Source organism: Ruditapes philippinarum, unplaced genomic scaffold (assembly GCF_026571515.1).
Source record: "Ruditapes philippinarum isolate M1 unplaced genomic scaffold, ASM2657151v2 ctg5247_1_1_1_1, whole genome shotgun sequence".
In the NCBI taxonomy this organism is placed as follows: Eukaryota; Metazoa; Mollusca; class Bivalvia; order Venerida; family Veneridae; genus Ruditapes; species Ruditapes philippinarum.
This window is the reverse complement of record NW_026867327.1, coordinates 75413-96717: the sequence shown is the minus strand read 5'-3', so window position 1 is coordinate 96717 and position 21305 is coordinate 75413. Positions and strand designations below refer to the sequence as shown.

The following is a 21305-nucleotide window of genomic DNA, read 5'->3' as shown; positions in this document are numbered from 1 at the left end:
TCGTTTTTACAAAAATAAAAACAAATAAATATGTTGGGATGAAGGCACAACTGTGCAAGCCTTTCCTTTTAAAAGGAAACTTTATATGTATTTGTGTTTCTAGTCAAGACACGTGATGTTATTACGCAGACTCCCCATGTATGCGTAGGGATTAATGAATGCAAATGTCAGTTCCAAGATGACAATACAACTATAGACATAACCAGTGTAGGGAAAAATGATGGAACGGCAAGGTAGGTAAAACCTATATTTATATCTGATATTCTACTATGAAACCACAGAAGTAATATATATTAATAATAAACCTATTGCTCTCTTCTTCGTCGGCGCTTTGAGAATTTCCGACGAAGAAGAACTACCAGGCCGTTTGCTCTTCTACGTCGGCGCTAGTTAATTTCCAAAGTAGAATAATTTTGAAACCATGGCACCCCTCAAAGTAGTACGCTTGGTGTTCGTATTCGTTCGCGTGTAGAAGAAGAAATATAGCCAAACAATCACAGGTCTAGGTGCATTATTCTCATCCGGCCTTTTGTTCTTCTACTGCGCGCTTTGTGAATTTCCTTGTATATGTTACATAAATGCAAAGTTCTTTTTTTTTAAATAAAAGAGGTTTTAACTGTGATATTTTTCTTAGTAACAAATGGATTTCTGATAGAAAGGAAAACAAAATATGTAGGCGCCTTAGTGAGTACAACAGCTCTCCATATTCTTAAAAAAGTCGGGCTTATACAAAATAAAGCTTACTTTTAGATTTCAGGATGTGTTGTCTAAAGACGGTTATCTGTATTCGTACAACCCGTGTGGACCTTTTACCGAGTTCAGCTGTATTAACGCTGCAGTAAGTATTACAATAATAAACTAAATACAGGTACTCGTACACGCTCGTACGCGCAATTAAACTAAAACAATACAAATAGAAATATTAAAAAAAATCATATAAGTATGGGATATCTTGATTCATTGTCATCTCATAGGATTTTCTTACTATGATTATTCAACTGAATGGACTGACAGAAGTGTCTAACATCCTCAAAAGGCTTATCTTTTGTTTGATCATATATGTTTACCTATAAAACTGTTACAAATGTTATCAAGTCGATTCGTATTTTATATGTTTAACTCTTGCAACACTTAATATCTAAAATGGACTCGTCCGTTTTTCATTCTGGACAAAACCATTAATAATTCTGGGGAAAATTCTCAAATAATGTTCTGACTAAATAGCGAATAGTGCAGACCATGATTCAGACGGCACGGCTGTACCTGAAGATCTTGGCCTGCTCTGATCGCATGAGTAGATTTAGTTGCCGCCACCAGACTATTAAGGGTTAAAGAAGAAACGCAACGGGGCTTTTATATGGCTGAATTTATAGGAAATTGCACAGAAGTTGCTTTTAGATAAGAGTGCAATTAACAGCATTTCCGGTTAAACATTTATGAGCAAAAAGTAAGTCAATTCCGAAAAGAAAATCACACAATATAAAGAAATGGACGTTCGTGTAAATTTACAGAGCTCAGATTTTTGTATTGTTTTGATGGAACACTTCAGCATAAATTTAATCCATATTGGTATTACATGATAGATTTTACACAGGTGTGTCGGAAAGACCGGATAACGGGTAAGACGGAGGTGACGGGCTATGCCGAGATGCCACAGTTCACATATGACGAGCTTACCGGGGATACAGTTATAGGTTATACTGCTGGAGCACTTGGAAATGTGTAAGTTTTCTGTCGCTGTTCCTGGACAGTAACAGGATTAGACCATCTTTACCCTTACACCGCCTGTCCTAATCCAATCAGAATGTACAATTTAATATCACATGATAACAAAATGGACGATCAAATAAACCTAAAAAAGGGCGCCTACGGGACACACCATCCGCCATGTTTTTGAAGGATTACCTATACATAGAGTTGAAATACTATCTTCTCTAACGTGTAGCTCTACTGTGTAAAATATTCGGAATATTTCTCTTCAAAGAGGAAAACTTAGCTCTTTTGTTCAGTAAGGAATCTTCGCGAAAGGGATATTTTTTAAATAACCGACTGAATTTCAAGCATATTTTTAAATGTACTCGTATTTATGTCATACACATCGACATGACCAAAGATTCCGAAATTCAATTGTTTAATTTTAATTAAGTCGTAATCATTTGGGGATTGTTAATGAATTTGTCCAACAAATGCGTGCCGTATATAACGTTTTTGGTATACACAGCAAATATTTTTTTTGCTGTATTGCTTTTAATGCAGACGACATGTTTGTTTAAAATATCCGCAGTGTATTTACAATGCATTAGCAACGTATAGATATTTGGATAGTTTCCGTCAATCTATTCTAGTAGAAAGCCATGATTCATGATTCGCCCGTAAGAATGTGCGCGCATGCGTGCGTGTGCAACAAATTTAATCACTAGGGAAACTAAACGGTTTTATATATAAAAATGCTCCGTCAAAAAGAAGAAAAAATATGTAAAAAAATAACTAAGACTATTGTACATATGAATTTCAGAAATAGCTTACTTCAGGGGTAAAATGAGTTTAATACCTTGTTCCAAAACGTATATTTCAAAAAAATGTCCTGAATGTTGCGTGTATTAAAAATAACAACCCGACAATTTAATTTCTAAATAATTCGACCGTAATCAATGTTTATCATCAACTGTTTGCTTGAAAAAAACGCCAGATTTTTAAATATTCGTGCTTTTTTTTCTTTACTATATATTTCAGACATACATTTGTATATTTAATGTGTGATGACAATCCCCGGCCGGGACCACCACAGTTCTATCCAAATGGAACTATAAGTGAAAACTTGTATGTAAGTATCCAAACAATATACATGTATAAATATAAGGGCCGCCACAAATACGTTTTTTTAGGTTGTGGTGTGCGCGTGTGCGGGGATAAATAGATAATGTATGTTAATTAAGATTATTTGTGATAAGATATCTTATTAATAAAATTGATATTGGGATAAAGTCGGCCATGCAGAATACGGTATACTTTGTATTTGAAAAAACACAACAAAAGCAAACAAAAAAGCAACACATATCCCGACAATGAAACTCAAATGAAATATAGTATATAACATAAGTGTTTTTAAAGCTGCATGCCTCCAGATAAGCAAAAATACTTCAAGAAAGTCAACCTTAGCAAAAAGTACTTTGATTTTTAGAAAAGTCAAAAGATTCAAGTAATAATTTGCACGTTAAAGACTGATTTTTCAGTATTTATCACCATAATTCTTCTGCATGACTCCTGCAGTATGGACTATTTTTGCATATATTGACCTCTTTCTAGTACTCAACATGGACTGTACGTGCTGTTTCCAATGTGTACATTACTTACTTTGTTCACTTCAAAAATATTTTATTTATATATACATTTTGAGCATAAAGTCGCCACTTTGTCCGTCCGTCCGGCCGCTTTTTTGTCCGGGACATAACTCTGACACTATAAGAGATATATGAACAAGAAACTTTGTAGGTAGATAGATCTCATTGATTAGATATGCAGTGCACAAGAACCGTAACTCTACCTTGCCTTATTTTGGGGTTATTGCTGATTTTTACACTCACAACTTTTCCGAGACATTACTGTGAAACTAGAAGAGGTATCAACAATAAACAAAGTCGGTAGATAGATCTTATTGGGTAGAAGTGCAGTGCAAAGAACAGTTACTCTGCATATCCTAAGTTTGGAATTATTGCACTTTGAGCTTTGTCGGGATATACTAGTAACTCTGAAACTACAGAAGGTATACTTTCCTGTGTCCAAAACTTAATCGGGGAGCATCACCCGGTTCAACCGACTCTTGCTTATTACATTCATTATTATTTTGTAAGAATACATTGAATATTTTAACTATTTTTAATCTATTATACCTCAATATATCCTCCAATGTAAATTTCCCATAGGCCTATTATGTGTTCTGATTAAATATCACACTTCTAGGATATATTCCCCAGAGAATATTTCTTATATCACCCTAGGGCACTTTACTCTTGCATAACTCCAGCATATTTTTAAGTTTAACTACTTTGTTACAATGTTTTTTGGTGTAAGGGAGATAACACCTACATACCTCCGTATGTAATATTGTACCAGTTAATTCCCTTCGACTAATCAATATTAAGCGTTTAGAAATGTATAAAATCATTTTTGAACTGTTACTGTTTAAGCAAAATTTAATTGTAAAAATGATGATGTGTATTCTATTCATTTTCTTTGACTGCATACTTTATAAATATTGTAGTTGTAGGTATTTCGGTAAAATAAAATAAATAACACATGGCTGTGATAGAGGACAACCCTTGAACTGGCATATTATCCCTCGGCTGCGCCTCGTTCTTGCGTTCATATTTCAGGCGTATATACAAGAATTCGATTATATTTTATTTTGCTGCAGGTGTTAATGTTGTACACGCCATGCGCATGCGGGAACAGATGTGATGCTAACGGGGTTATAGGTCAAAAAGGCTCGGACAAATTCACTCTTGGTGTTGGATACCTTATTCTCATAGGGTATTTATTTAAATATATGAACCTATACTATATTCATTGATATCAACTGGCATTTATTTAAAATATATTGCAGTATATTCTAAGAAAAAAGAACAATATTATACCATAAAATTTAAATAAATATTATGAGATAGCCAGACAAATTTGGGAGGCCATTCCGACCAAGGGATACTTTAGAAAGGGCAAACATGCTTATCACTGAAGAAATGCAAGTGTTGAATGTAAAAATATTTGTCATAAAAAGTAGAACGTAGGTAATAGACCACTGTGTATTTTTTTTTTGGAAACTATATTAACAGAGACATAGATAACATCTGTTTCTATGTCTCTGATATAAACTGGACACAAAAGAATACAAAGATTTTGAGAAATAAAAAATCAAATATTTTTTTTGTTTTTGTAAATCTTCCTATTATACGAACCAATGAACCATTTTTAGCAGTTTTGAACAAAAATATAATTCAGTCCATATAACAAGGGTTAAACGCAGAACTGTAGTAATTTATATGAAACAAACAAGGACTTACAACAGTTTTGCGGTCAGCCCTCGATATATGTACAATACTGAACAAGTTGTAGATTTTTAAAGCAATTTTAAATAATGGTTTGCATGATTTGTACATGTATATGTATATAAAGCGAGTTGAAATATCTGTTGCTTTTTCACACAGTCGGTTTAGGAATGGGGAAAGGGTGTCAGGACCTCTATATCTCAAGTGTTCCTTCATATGACACCAATATACTGGTTGCTTTCAGGAAGCGGACTCGAAAGTGATTAATATAAGTTGCAAAAATTTGTTCCGCAATCGAGTTTAAATAAATATGTTTAAACCTTAGTGTTTGTGCAATGGGCCTAAGATTACTATTTAACCCTTCAACCAATCTGACAATTGTTTTATCATCGGCCTTATTTTATTTTTCTTATATTTCTAGGGTAATTGGAGTGGTACTGTTGTATTTTGTGATCGGTGCCTTGATAATGAAATATTGTAAAAAGGCGACGGGTCGGGAAATCATTCCAAACAGCTCTTTCTGGTGCGGTCTTCCTAGCAACATCAAGGTATCACGTGACATGTCGAATAAAATTTATTTTTGCTGTATATATCTACATTTTATAATACAATTTTCTATTACTGTCAATCATTAGTATAGACGTTTTAACGTAGTTTACAATACACTGGAATACAAATATTCAGGTTATATAATTACCGGGAAATTGTCGTCTGCTAAAAGTGTCCGCTGCCTAATTTTAGGATTTTTATCAAAAATTCAAGAAATTAACAGACAAGAAACATGGCAATGCCATGAAACCAGGTTTTCAATTATCACCATTGTAGATAAATATGTTGTAGCTGAAATGCAAATACAAGCAACAAACAATGTAACTATGTGCAATGTAAATCATGAATAATGTTGGAGGAATTGCACACAGAAGAGGTGTTCACTATATATTCTGTATAAGAGAAAAAACAAAGGGCCAAAATTAGGTCAAATATTAACCAATCACAAAACCCTGACAATATGCGCCAGAGCACTTGATGACAAAGCTTCTGTGAAAGTTAGAACAAAATCCGTTGAGAATTATGTAGGAGTTGAGCACAGAAGAAATTGTTCATTATATAATCTGTATAAGGAAAAAAAACAAAGGGCTATTATTAGGTCAAATATTATCCAATCACAAAACCCCGACAATATGCGCAATGGGCACTTGACAACAAAGCTTCTGTGAAAGTTTGGTCAAAATACATTGAGAAATGTAGGAGGAGTTGCGCACAGAAGAATTGTTCACTATATATTCTATATAAGGAAAAAAAACAAAGGGCCATAATTAGGTCAAATATTATCCAATCACAAAACCCCGACACTATGCGCCAGGGCACTTGATGACAAAGCTTCTGTGAAAGTTTGGTCAAAATACATTGAGAAATGTAGGAGGAGTTGCGCACAGAAGAATTGTTCACTATATATTCTATATAAGGAAAAAAAAACAAAAAGCCATAATTAGGTCAAATATTATCCAATCACAAAACCCTGACAATATGTGCAAGGGCACTTAATTACAAAGCTTCTGTGAAAGTTTGGTCAAAATCCATTGAGAAATGTAGGAGGAGTTGCGCACAGAAGAAATTGTTCACTAAATATTCTATATAACGAAAAAAAAAACAAAGGGCCATAATTAGGTCAAATATTATCCAATCACAAAACCCCGACACTATGCGCCAGGGCACTTAATGACAAAGCTTCTGTGAAAGTTTGGTAAAAATCCATAAAGAAATGTAGGAGGAGTTGCGCACAAAAGAAATTGTTCACTATATATTCTGTATAAAGAAAAAAAACAAAGGACCATAATTAGGTCAAATATTATCAAATCACAAAACCCCGACAATATGCGCCAGGGCACTTGATGACAAAGGTTTTGTGAAAGTTTGGTCAAAATCTATTGAGAAATGTAGGAGGGGTTGCGCACAGAAGAAATTGTTTACGCCCGCCCGCCCGCCGACATACCTCAATCTAATATCCAGTTTTTTCCTTCGGAAAACCTGGTTAAAAATAATGGTGACAGTCTAACAGCTTGGTGCCCGACATGACCGCTAGATGCTCGGTGAGGTACCAGGTATGGTACTCGGTGGGGTACTTGTTGTCTGGTCTGATACCAACCTGTAAAGGCTAATGTGATAGCTTAAAGCTGGCAAAGGGTTAAATAAACTTTACAGTTACAACCATTCAGTAACATTAAGTTTGTTTCTCTGGTGTTTTTTACTCTGATTTTGTTTCTCTGGTGTTTTTACCCGATTTTAACTTATTTCCGGGCATATCCCCACGTCCAGTTCACCTTACGGGTTTTCCTGCATAACTAGCCCAGTGATTCAGTCACTTCCTCTATAAGTAACCGAATACTAATCCCACATGAATTCTGAAAGACTGGTAGAAGAAAATTGGCCACAAAATCAACTGTCATGAAGAAATAACGCCTCGTCCGAGGATCAAACCAGAGACCCTGTTTTACTAATCCAATACCTAGGCCTATGCGAATGAGCTAAGCGTATTTCCTTGTGCATTATTAGATCGCATGTTATAGAAAATCTAACAAACTTTGATGCGCCACCAGATGACGTTTTAAATTTGTTCAACCTCTATATGTCAAGCTCGTGTAAATCATCTTTCAAGAGCATTATCGGTAAAAAATGATGAGAGGTAATAATTCATCAGCATCTTTTAGAAATCACCCTGTCCATAGCTTTCGCAGAAGCGGTGGGTCCATCGCAGCAGCGGTGGAGTACTCGTCGCAGAAGCGGTGGATAAAAGCTATGGCCGGTGTGGAAATCGAATTTATTTAGCACTTGTTAGTTTGTTCCATAACTGTATATTCAATATTTAGCTAGGTTTCATATCTTTTCCAGAGAGGCTGTATGTCAATGTGCGGACAGAGCTATGAGAAAATGTGATAAACCGGTTTTATGCTTAGATGCACTTGAACACCACTATGTACAATTTATAAAAAGTGCGGTTTGTTTGTAATACTGAGATTTTGTTTCACTACAGGTTTGTTTGTAGTATACAATGTACATAAATGTTTAGTTAAACTACAGTTTTAACAATGTACATAAATGTTTAGTTAAACTACAGTTCTTTTTGCAATATACATTAACATGCTTTGTTTGTTAAACTGATAAACGTTATTTAAACCACAGTTCAGTTTTTAATATACATAAATGTGTTGTTATAGTTTTGTTTGTAATATACATTAACATTTTCTTATACTAGTTTTGTTTGTAATATACCCAAACGTTTAGTTAAACTACAGTTCAGTTTGTAACATACATTAAGGTTTAGTTGAACTAAGTTGTTTGAAATATACATTAATGTTTAGTTAAACTAAAGTTCTGTTTTCAATACACATAAATTCTTTGTTAAACTAGAACTGTTGGTAATATACATTAACTTTTTGTTAAACAACAGTTTTGTTTGTAATATACATTGACATTTTGTTAAACTACAGTTTTGTTTATTATATACATAAATATATTGTTAAAATACAGTTTTGTTTGTAATCTTCATCAACGTTTTGTTCAGCTACCATGTTGTTTAGATGCAGTTCTTTTAGGATATTCAACCTTGAACTGTACAATATGAGAATATATGTTAATGAGTACACAGCTGGAGAAATCATATTGGACTAGCCACATGATCTTGAATGGATGCATAAAATGTAAAATTATACATGCATCTTCAGCAGTTGATCAGATAAACTATTCCACAATTAGTTCAACACAAAATCTCAATTTAAACAGTGTTGACACATTGGAGGCATGGTGGTGTTGGTAGTTTTCACTCTAGCTATCTGCAGTAAGCCACGTTGAATTAACCAGAGCACAGTTAAGCAACCGCATTGTCCCTGGGCAGGCTCTAGCGCAGTTAAACAAGTACTAGTTGCCTTCACTTTCCCAAGGAACTGAAACTTCTGTACATGCCAGAGCAGAGGTACATTGCAAATGACCATAGAAAAGATTTCATGACCAATTACAACAAAAGTGACCTGCACTGTCCCAGAATCTAACCGGGATCACCCGATTCACAGTCCATTGCTCTACCTATTGAGCTAACTGGATGGTCTCACATTGGAGGCAAGATAATCAGTTCCAATATTTTTCACAAAGTCTAAAGCTAAGAACACATGGTAAACAAAATATTTCAATTTAACTTTATTGATCAAACCCAAAAATAGGATCAAATCTAACATATGATATAACATCAGTGTCCTCTATGATGTACAGCTTTCATATTCTCAAATCACTTTAACGCCATGCATTCATTTCAATAACTTAAAAAAAGAAAAACAACATTTTTTAATTTTTTTTTCAAATCTTGTTAAGTCTTAACATCACTGTAATTCCGTGGATTCTTTTCATGCGACACATTTGAAAATTTAAATGTCTACCAACAGTACAGTATTACGAGGTGACCTTTGGGGTAGGCGGTACTCCTTGGTTACAGGTCGGATCTTCACTTGCCAGGGTCACAGGCGATACCTCCTTCAGTAACTCTCTGGGGATAAAATTTCCGTCTTTGTCATACCAATAGTTGGGATCATATGAGTACTGAGGAATCTAAAATAACGAAAGAAAGACAAGATGTAAGATTATATTAAAAGCATGGATCCGATTCTTGATTTCGCTAACAATTTCACATAATGTGCGTTTTAATGTGCGTTTCACCTTTAAAGCTACTCTCCTACACAAAACCGATCTTAAAACATCAACATATCTGTTTACAGTTAAATACATGCATGCATAGAAGTAAAATTTGAAGTTTCCATGAGATAACTGGAGCTAATAGTTGTTATGTTTCACTTGACAAAGATATAAACATCACTGTTATCACATGTAGTTAACATGTAGCGAGTAGTACAGCTTGATGCAGGTAGAACTTAATATATAAATGTAAGTTTTAAACCAGATTATTCAAGATATGTTCTTTATTTTGTCTTTATTATTGACACACTTTCTTATGATGTATTGTACAGCAATCGTTTGCAGAATAAACAAGAGCTGTCGGAGGACAGCAACGCTCGACAATTCAAGAGTTGTCATAAGGGTGTTTCATTGAGTATAATAATGCTTACACCAAGAACTTAAAAAGTTATGATCAAGGTTAAAGTTTTCAGAAGTCAATGCCCACATGAATGTAACATTACAAGATATATTTGTAAAACATGTATGCCCCTTATCGGCAGCCAATTAGTCATGTGGCCAGGTTATTGTGACCTACTGACCAAAACATCAATAGGTGTTATCTACTGGTCATGACTAGTCACTGTGGCATTGTGACTGAAAAGGTTGTGTGCAGCAATTTTATGACAAAGTTATCACAAATCTTACATAAATTTAATGAATCATGTATGCCTCCTTAATGACAGCCAATTTGTTATATTACATTTGACTTTGTAATGTGTACCAAAAGCATTTTTAGTTTAATAAAAAATATCAACCATGGCAACTTGAGTTGTTGAGAGTTATAAGTAGGAAACCGTTTTTAGCTACAAGGTCAATGTGTCTTTGATCTTTGACCCTTAAAACAATAGGGGTTATCTCCTGATCAAGACAAATGCACCTGTGAAGTTTCATGGTGAAGGGCCTAGGAGTTGTTGAGATATTGATCAGAAATCATTTATAGCTGATTTATTTACCTACAAGGTCAATATGGCCTTGCCCTTTGCCCCCAACATCAATAGGGATCATCTACTGGCCAAGACCAATGCACCTATGCAGTTTGAGGGCCAAGGGCCCATGGGTTGTCAAGTTATTGATCAGAACTTTTTTTACCAACAAGGTCAATATGACCTTCACCTTTGACCCCAAAATCAATAGGGGTTATCTACAGGCCAAGACCAATGAACCTGAAGTTGAAGATCAAAGTCCCATAAGTTGTAGATTGTTAATTGGAAACCATTTTGACATTCAAGGTCAATTTGACCTTGACCGAAAGTACCCAAAAACAATAGAGGTCATCTTCTGGTCATGAACAATCCCCATACCAAGTTTGAAGTTCCTAGTCCAAAGCGTTTTTTAGTTATTGATCGGAACCATCTTGTCTACCAACAGACCAATGACAGACAAATGCAAAGCAATATACCCCCAGTTCATTGAAGTGGGGCATAACAATACCTCTATTATTGTTTTGTTTTTTTTCAACAAAAATAAGGTCGAGCTAAAAAACAACAGCAATTTTTCCACAAGTGATAACTTATCCCACATGATTACGTATGTAATCAGCAGTCAAAGACAATTGACTCAATGTCCTCTAGATCAAATTCACAGAGAAACCTTGCTAACTGTTTTGGGATTAAATTAGTACTTACAAATTGAAATAAGTACTCCAAGTAAGTAAGTTCCTCTCCATCCATTGCCAATTCTGGACACTCCCATGGGCCATGCCAGTCGTCTATGTGTTGGATGTAATGTTCACTTTCCAAACTGTAATAACAAACAAGATTGCATTTGTAAAAAATGCTACGCCACCGCATAAATACAACACTAAAATAGTAATGTAGGAACAATTTTTTTTTGTTTTGACCCAAGGGCTTTAATTTGAATAATCTTCCTAAAGTTTCACTACACAATGTTTACTGCAAAATGTCTCACCTCTAGCCTTTGTCAATTCGAGAAGGTGATTTTTTAAAGTTTTTACTATATACATGTAAAGAAAACCTATGACTCCGGGGCAGGGCTAGTTTTGACACTAGAGGCAAAATTTGAACAACTTTGGTAGAGTACCTATAGATGATATCATATACCAAATATCAAAGCTCTAAGCCTTGTACCTTCAGACAATTTTGACCCCAGGGCTATAATTTGTTCAATCTTGCTAGAGGTTCACTACACAATGTTTCATGCAAAATATCTAACCTCTAGCCTTTGTCAATTTAGAGAAGATGATTTTAAGTTTTTACTATATACATATGAGGAAAACCTATGACCCCCCCAGGGCAGGGCTAATTTTGACACTAGAGGCAAAATTTGAACAACTTTGGTAGAGTACCTATAGATAATAACACATACCAAATATCAAACCTCTAAGCCTTGTACCTTCAGACAAGAAGGTATTTTAAGTTTTTACTATATGTACATATAGTGAAAATCAATGACCCCCGGGGCGGGGCCGATTTGGACCCCAGGGCTATAATTTGAACAATCTTGGTAGAGGTCTACCAGACAATGCCTTATGCAAAATATCTAAGCTCTAGGCCTTTTGGTACTTTACAAGAAGATTTTTTAAATTTATTCTTATAATTCCTTTTGGTTGCCATGGCAACCAGAATTCTGCATGGAATGAAATTCTTTGAACAACTTTGGAAGGCCTTCACCCAAGGATCAATCCTGCCAAGTTTGGTTGAAATTGGACTTGTGGTTTTTCACAAGAAGATTTTTTAAGTTCACTATATAATCTATATAACACACACACACACACACAAACAAACACACACACAGGTGAATCGCTATATGCCACCGCATCGCAGATGCTGCGGTGGCATAAAAAGAATTTTCAACAAGAATGCATGCATTAAAATACAATGCAACATTGTATAGAACAAAGTAATGGTAGGAACAAAATCACTCGCTATCATTCACTAGTTTACTATAATAGGGACAATAACTGAACATAATGAAAAGCGGTACAGTCTAAATATTTACAATCAGACAATACACAGAAACAAACTCAGTGATAGAGATTCACAAAAATAGTCCTGGCAACCACGAAATTGGCATCCCTGCAGCAAGCCATGGTTTAACTTTCGTAATACTTACGTTAATCTATACATGCTCCACTGTTCTTCCTTCTGCTTATGCCAGTCGGCAAATTTTGTTGATTCACCAAACCTGGCCGATATCAAATCCATGCCTTCCAGATCCATAAACAACTGCAGAAATAAAATGAATGTCTTTTGTAAATAGCATTCATTGTTCTTAACTTACATTTAACAATACAATATCTTATTTTTTTTTTATCACAACTTCATATATTTAGACAGTTCTATTTGAACAGTAGCACAGCCTTACTAATCATTTATATTTTCATAAATTTGGTTTCTGTAACACAATGGTAGTAAAAAGGTCATAATGATAAGGGAACTTTTTTAGCCTTACTGGTGGAGGAAGATCTCCCGTTACCATCCAAGCATTACAGGCAAAAACAAAAGATGTTTGTAAATCATGCATGACCCCCTCGTCAGCATGTGGGATGTTGTATGCAATGTTGCTAGGAAACAGTTTTTGGTACACCACCTCAGTGTGACCTTGACCCTTAAGTCCTCAAATCAAAAGAGGCCGTCAACTGCCTAAGATCAGTTACTTGGAGCAGCAACCTTTCTAACTTTTTAACTACAAGTTTTATTGTCAAGATTTTGCATGCCCCCCACACCCCTAATTTCATAGAAAGTCCTATGTCTGAAATCAGTCTTAAGCCCAAAACTGGGTCAATTTTGTGTTTCAAAGAAAATGTTGTCCAAACCTATGACTCAAATGCTATGACTCTTTTACTTTATAAATAACATGCTGATGGGCATATACAAATTGGGAATAAGCAGGTCTGTCATTCTATTTCTTAACTTTCTCAGGAGAATGAAATGATTTTTAATATACAGTATTTGACTGAAGATAAAAATGTTGATTGAAACGGTCTTAAGTTAGTCCTAAAGTTGACTTTATGTCCTAGGACTTAAGGACTTTCTATGAAACACTGCACTGTGCATTTACAATATACACAGCAAAATATATTCTAACTATTCTGTGATACCTCAAATTGGCATATGAGCCGCGCCATGACAAAACCAACTTAAGGGTCTGTGACCAGCACGGATCCAGAACAGCCTGCGCATCCGCGCAGTCTGATCAGGATCCATGCTGTTCGCTTACAAACCCTATAACAAGTAGAGAACTGATAGCGAACAGTATGGATCCTGATCAGACTGCGCGGATGCGCAGGCTGGTCTGGATCCTTGCTGGTCGCAAACCCATTATGTTGGTTTTGTTATGGCGTGGCTCAATTATAATTTTTTTTACAAAGAAAGATTTTTATTACCAGGTCGAGATCCTCCATTTCTCTGATGTCATAGTACAGGGTGTCACAATGTTGTCTGCAATAATAAATGATAAATTTCAAAATCTGACTGATCTAATGATATTTAGTAATGGGTTTGCCTAACTTTGAATTCTGAAAAGTCCATTCAATGTTTATAGAATTTCTCTATCAAAATATGAAAAATTGAGCTACCCACAGAATAGAGTTAGCCAGGCTGCAATACTGCCATGCGGTTACCTCAATAAGTAGAGCGTTGGGGTTTGAACCGGGCACCACCCGGACAGCGCTGGTCACTTTCGTTGTGATTGATCACGAAACTCTCTACGGTCATTCCCACTGTACCTCTGCTCTTGCATGTACAGAAGTTATTATTTCCTTGCTAAAGTGAAGGCAACTAGTACTGGTAAACTGCTTGACAGCCTGCCAAGGAACAATGCAGTGGCTGAACTGTGCTCCGGGAAATTCAATGTGGCTAACTGCCATGGTCTGGAGTGAAAACTACCAACATCACTACCATACTGCAGTCTGACCAGGCTCTATGCGAAATGTACTTATGTTGGGTCATTTTTGTCAGACTGCATGGCTTTATTAAATTTGGCAAACGGTAATCACTGTCTGTTCCTGTATTGTATAGGTTTAAATTGCAAAAGTGGTGGCAGAGCCAAGTGGTTAAAGCATCGGACTAGTATAGTAGTAATCTAATGATCGCTACCCTCAGAGGTTCAAATTCTGTCAGGGACATGTCATTGACATTCTCTAAGATGATTTTCACCTGAAGAAAGTAGGGCTGGATGTGACATAAATTGTCATAAAATTAGCAAAATATCAACAAAGTGGTACTTTGTCTTCAATATAAAAAACATACTAAATAATTATCACAGCACTAAATGAATGTAAAAATTCAAAAGAATCAAAATGTGGTTCCAGCTATATAGAAAATAAACAACCTTTTGAAAACACCAAAAATAAATAGAGAATATTGAATGAGTGTAAGTGTAATACTGAATTTATTGAATGAGTTGAAAAAAATTATATTATGCACGCCTCTGGTGAGCTTAATATTATTTTATTAAACGAGTTCAATAAATTCAGTAATGAACTTACAAGAATTTGATATTCTATTTATCACACACCAAATATAGAACGTTTGAAGTAAAAAAGAACCGATTTTCCATTGATACGCCTATAGAATTACGCTAACATTTAATGCCCTTTAAGCTATCTTTGTGTAATACAAATGAAGCCACATCAAAATATATGCAGGGCTGTGTAAGTTGTAACACCACTTTTACAGAGTCGCAAAAGCAGCACAAGTGTATGTGATAAATAGGTTTTAAGTAATAAAAAATAACATTATTTTAAGGCTTCACGGGCCTTTAAGAATTCACCTCATTTCAGGTAGGTAGACTTCATTATACTTTTTCCTCCAGCCATCCAAATATGCCTCATTCAATACTGGGCTATTTTGCAACTTGGGCTGAAATGTTAAGATGAGAAAATGAGAGTATAGATGTGATCCAATTGGTTAAATATCAGTTGTTCAATACACAAATGAAAAGATTGTCACCTTAGTGCAATAACTGGTTGACTTGTATTTAAATAACTAGGACCAGTCTCAATAGGTGTTTCCAGAACACAGCAAATGTTGGCTTCTCCCATCTAATCCAAGGATAAAAATTCACATTATGATTATAGCGTCAAGGTGCACTAGCCTTCACAATCTGATCAAAGCATTGCTTTATTATCTATACAATAACCAAGTTGTAACTATTAATGTTACATATTTTTATAACATGTTTGTTCGTACCATGGAAAAAGAAGAGAAAAAACAGCAATTGATCATTTTGATGCGTTCTGAATATATGTATTATGTAGCAATATAGCTTCATACATATACCCTTTGAATTATACCGACAAACATCCAATATTTATTTCCCTTTATTTTCTTTTGCTTAAAAATGTACACTTTTTATATAAATATTTGTTTTGTTTAGGCATTATGTCACACTTCCACTGAAAAGGTCAAATACATGTAGCTTTTAAACTTTACTGATGCTGCAGGCCTCAGATGCCCCTCTGTGCACTAAGTATTCAATAAGTTCTTAGGTGGTACTCAGCTGTAACTTAAGTAGTACTTAAGTCACTTAGACACCTCTATAGAAACATTCCCTAGCTAGACAGCAGCCTCACATAAAAAATCTAAAATATTTCAGTCAGGACTTGAATTCAAAATGTTGAGGGGCAAGTGGTTTGTATTAACATGCATTTAATAGTCTTGGTCAACCTACATGTATACACAGAGATCATTTTTTATTTTGTTTGGGTTTTACGTGGCACCAACACAGTTTAGGTCATATGGCAATTTTCCAGCTTTACTGGTGGAAGAAGACCTCCCCCCTCTGTGATTTATTTTTGAAGGGAACGGGCATCTGAGTAGAACCATTTCAATTTGTAGGATTCAAACCCACAGCAGTGAGGGACCAGTGGTTTAAAGTCAATGACCTTAACCATTCAGCCACTGATGCCCAACACAGCAAACCATTTCTTCACAAGACGATCATTCCATTTCTATACAATATGCCTTATCTGAAATTCTAAGCAAAGACTTTGCTTAAAATCATAATTAACTATTCACATACATGTATTGTTTCAATCAAGACAATGTTCATAAATAGACACAATTAACTTTGTTTTCCAGTCAGACATATCAATACTGTTTCTTGATCTTTCTCAGAACAAATAATCTTACATATTTTTCCTTCATTTTCTTCTCAATGTACGATGACGGGGCATCAAGGTGTATAATCAGATGTGGTTTCCAAAACAAATACAAACTATTCTCCCTATGCTCCATGTACCAACGTAGACCTGAATAACACAAACATATGAGCCACGTCACGACAAAACAAGCATAATGTGTTTGCGACCAGCATGGATCCAGACCAGCCTGCGCATCCGCGCAGTCTGATCATGATCCATGCTGTTCGCTTACAAACTGTATAACAAGTAGAGAAACTGATAGAGAACAGCATGGATCCTGATCAGACTGCGCGGATGCGCAGGCTGGTCTGGATCCATGCTGGTCGCAAACCCATTATATTGGTTTTGTTGTGACGCAGCTCATATACATTCAATTAATTCTAGTCATGATGAGATCTGCTTCATGTGTGCAACACTACTTCTCATAATGGTTAGAGCTCTCAGTAGGTTCAGACTTTCAGTTTGGGCTAAATTTTCAGGAGTCAAATCAGTTTTTTTCTTGTGTCATTTGACAACATGAATCATTTTCATATTACAATAAAGTAAAGCTGATAACTGTATCAGTCAAATTGATAATATTTAACATGGAAAAAAGGCCTATAGATCTGTATTCTTTTGATAATTTAATAAAATAATAAATGTGTGAAACGGGCATATAAAAATGAATGCCTAAAATTCAAAACAGGTTGTCTAAAAATATATGTAATACATCATATGAAATGAAAGTGAGATTCTGTTCTATCCAGACCACTGTCTGACTAAAGCACCGAAATTATTGAAAAACTTTTTTGATGTTCTGTATGAACTTTTGTACATAGTTTTTATCATGAAATTTATAAGCAAAAATATGTCATGACAATGTTATATAACATACATGTGTAATAAATATACATGGAGGTAACTAAATGAGTGTAGGTTTAATACTAAATTTATTGAACAAGTTGAATAAAATCATATCAATATACAGCCTCTGACAGGCTAAGTATTGTTTTTTTCAAGGAGTTCAATAAATTTTGTTACCAAATCTAAACAAGTATAATATTCTATTTACCACATATTCTAATTAGCAATGGTTTACAGTTTAAAAGAGCCATCTTTAATTGACGTACCTATAGTGTAATGCTGACATAAGCACGCTATAACACTATGTTTGTCTATTATATGCAAATGACGTCACATCAAAGTGTTATTTCACTTGCGTAATTTTGTTCTTATAAATAGCTATATTACACTCATGTGCCGTAGTTTATGTGATAAAAAGAAACTGTGATGTACCACAAGAAACATCATGTCATATTGTTTTCTTCATCGTTTAAATACAAAACATTTGAATATGCTGCAAATGCAAGACTACGAGTACTTTACACTAACTTTTACTAAGTCTGAAATAAAGAAGACTTTAAACGAACCTTTTTTCGTAAAATATCCATGGTCAGCCATATTCAATGCATAAACCATATCACTGTATACACTGTTCTCTAATACAACACCCTGGCCTGAAATGTGTTTGACAAATGAATAATACAAGGACATAACAAAAGATACTGCCAGGATATAGAGTATACGGGTGCCTCATATTTCCATGGTACTTAACTGTTTAACACAGACAACAAAAGTTAGAAGAATGAAATTCTGGAAAATACGTTGAATATTGTAAGAAAGACATGTCAATTACATCATAGTTTAATCCATTAAATGTTTGCATGTAAACAATTATGTACACAATATGACAATTAACACCATCTGCTGCAAAGTGAGTGTAAGTTCAGACTTCCCGAAATACGTCGGTCCGACGGACATGTCCGATAAATTTTGATCAGGTCCGACGAGTTTTTATTCCGGATCGGTCCGACTGTCCGGCTTTTATCCAAGCCGCATGTATACGGCTGTGACTAAAAAAAGGATTGGAGCACCACACTAAATACCGGTTTCCGGTATATACCGGACAAGGCGCTTGAATGATAAAATGCTAAAATATTGTCTTTTTACCCAACGGAATGAACTTTAACAGGTCTAATTCATCTTTTCACACCGAATCAAGTACGATAATCAAGGAAAAATGTAAAATTTGGCGAAAAAAACGATATTTGTCTATTTTGTGATCATGATTTCTGCAAGCGTCTAGAGATACTGCTCCAATTCTGTATTGAGCTAAATCCCATGTGTATACAAAATGGCGTCGCTAAAGGTGCCAAACCTCGGAAAAATAAAAAATCTACGTCAGAGGAACAGGCAAAACAGCAGTAAAAGGATAAAAAGAATAGACCTGAGACAAAATTTAATGAATAATAGAAGCAAGATAGTGAATCGTTTATGTATGATAGGGAGGAGATGAAAATGCGCTGTAAGGAATGTGCCGATTTTTACTGCGAAAAAAAATAAAAACAAAAAGTGTCTTAGAAATACAAACACAAGTCATTCTTTGATTTTGATCAATTTTATTTAGTCCGACAGATTTCGTTTCGGTCCGACAGATTTTCATGGTTTGTCAGACCGAATGTCTGACAGTTTTTTTCAACTTTCGGGAAGTCTGAAGTTGTGTTCTCATATTTCAAAGGCAATTACATTTTTACTGTTTCAAAAGCAAAACCAACAGTAATCTTTATTTTTTTAGTACATCTATACCTAGCCCCGTCTGAAAGTGCGGATTTTCTCTATGGCATTTATACAATATCTCAATGGTTGTTTAACAAAGACAGTTGTCTTAAAAGGTATGAAAACTAAAAGTAAAATGGTGAAATAATTTTCTTTGCTCTTAATCTGAATAAAATAATAAGTTTTCTCAGTCATATTTGTAACATCACGAAAAAAATACAATATAAAAACTTCTGGCAAGTGCATGAAGTCTAGGAGACATTTGAAACTGATAATGCCTAAGTATTACCTTGGCATTATGGGTACCATGAAAATACGAGGCACCAGTATACTGTAAACGAAAACTTTAGGATACTGCTAGTAAATAAAAATATAACTACAAGAAACTTTAAAGGCACATTATGCCTCAAAAACAAATTTTCTTTTTCATTCTTTAGAAAGGGCAAACATTTGCTTTATAATGTTTAAGTAATTTAAAGGTTTCTAGATGCTAATCAATTGATGCAAGTAGCTCAAAATGTGAAATTATTTGTCATACATTAATTAAAATGTAAATAAAATGTTTTATTTTAGATTTTGCTTGCCCTGCAATTATGTGTGAATTTACACCTTTTAAAATATTTTCTCAAGAGCCCAAAATTAATATATATTTGAATAAACTCATATCTTATGAACTGTTCTTTTCTTTGAGTAAACATTAAGGGTGTAATGGTTTACTGGTATACCGATATATTGCAATATGAAAAAAAAAAAAATTGTACCACAGTACGATATTTGGAAAACCGGTATTTTATAAAAATCACAATTTTCAATAAATTGCTTCTTATTTCGTACAAATTTCCCATAAAATCTTTAAAAGGCGAATTTTATCTGTGCCAACAAAGGATAAAAATATCTGACAACTAGTACACATAAATGTCAATAAGCAGCCGTGTAAATTACATAAGCGGCCCAGATGTGAAAGGTCACGTGCAACTTGTTTTGTTTATCCAATTGTGTGACAGTTTACTTTCTATTTAGTCCTTATATTTTTATTAAGTTTCTACTAAGAATATATACATATAATAATAATAATATACAAATGTATTTATATATAATGTTACTCCATCTTTACATCAAAACATATACCCAACAATACGTATTACAATATATTGCAATACGCTTTAACAAAATGGCAATATATTGCAATACATTTTTTGCTGTATTGTTACACCCCTAGTAAACATACCTGTATTCATAATGTGCCTCAATGCAAGAAGGTACTGCTCCCAACGTTGTTTGAAATAGTTAATCTGTGTGTTTCCGTAAAACAACTTTTTTTGAGGATCTAGCCCTGCATAGAAAGAATCCATATCATAACACTTCAATCTTTCTGTAGGCATCAACCCATCAGTCTCTCTTTTATCTAAACCACAGATAACAAAGACATCGTCATCAGTGAAGGGTGGTATATACTTCAACTTAAAATTATCAGCCAATTTCTTAGCAAATTCCGATTTACCTACACACGGCAAACCCTCAACCAGTATAATTCTGCTATTTTCATTCATTCTTGCAGATGTATATTCAATCAGACTTCTCATAAATGAAAATTTCTTCCTTCGGTATGGGAAAGGCTTTTTGTAATTTGGTTGAGTGGTCAATTGCTTGTGTCCTTCAACTACTCCAGGGGCGACAAGGGTTGATGGACGTGTGCATAATACCCAACTTCTTCCTAGAAGAGAACAAAGCCTTGCTTGACCAAGTGCCATGATGTTGATTTTGATTAAGGACACTATTCTATCTGAAAATTGACATTTCTTCAACTTGATACAAATCAAACTCCTCGCAGCGGTTACTTC

At 34.7% G+C, this 21305-nt stretch overlaps 2 protein-coding genes across 2 annotated transcripts; one reads left to right on the top strand and one right to left on the bottom strand.

The window, feature by feature from the left end:
• The first annotated feature begins 87 nt into the window (after positions 1 to 87).
• On the top strand, positions 88 to 8289 carry LOC132735738 (uncharacterized). The gene is made up of 7 exons (XM_060722727.1): positions 88 to 233; positions 751 to 838; positions 1595 to 1722; positions 2734 to 2824; positions 4415 to 4530; positions 5464 to 5590; positions 7932 to 8289. The coding sequence occupies exons 3-7, from the start codon at positions 1649 to 1651 to the stop codon at positions 7974 to 7976; spliced, it is 453 nt and encodes a 150-aa protein (XP_060578710.1). The 5' UTR covers positions 88 to 233; positions 751 to 838; positions 1595 to 1648; the 3' UTR covers positions 7977 to 8289.
• A 926-nt stretch (positions 8290 to 9215) lies between these two features.
• Positions 9216 to 21303, bottom strand: LOC132735737 (NADH dehydrogenase [ubiquinone] 1 alpha subcomplex subunit 10, mitochondrial-like). The gene is made up of 8 exons (XM_060722726.1): positions 20693 to 21303; positions 18279 to 18365; positions 16859 to 16977; positions 15498 to 15586; positions 14110 to 14164; positions 12837 to 12949; positions 11390 to 11504; positions 9216 to 9638 (listed from the first exon to the last, which is right to left on the bottom strand). Exons 1-8 carry the CDS (start codon positions 21213 to 21215, stop codon positions 9483 to 9485), a joined length of 1257 nt encoding a protein of 418 aa, XP_060578709.1. The 5' UTR covers positions 21216 to 21303; the 3' UTR covers positions 9216 to 9482.
• Between the last annotated feature and the right edge of the window lie 2 nt (positions 21304 to 21305).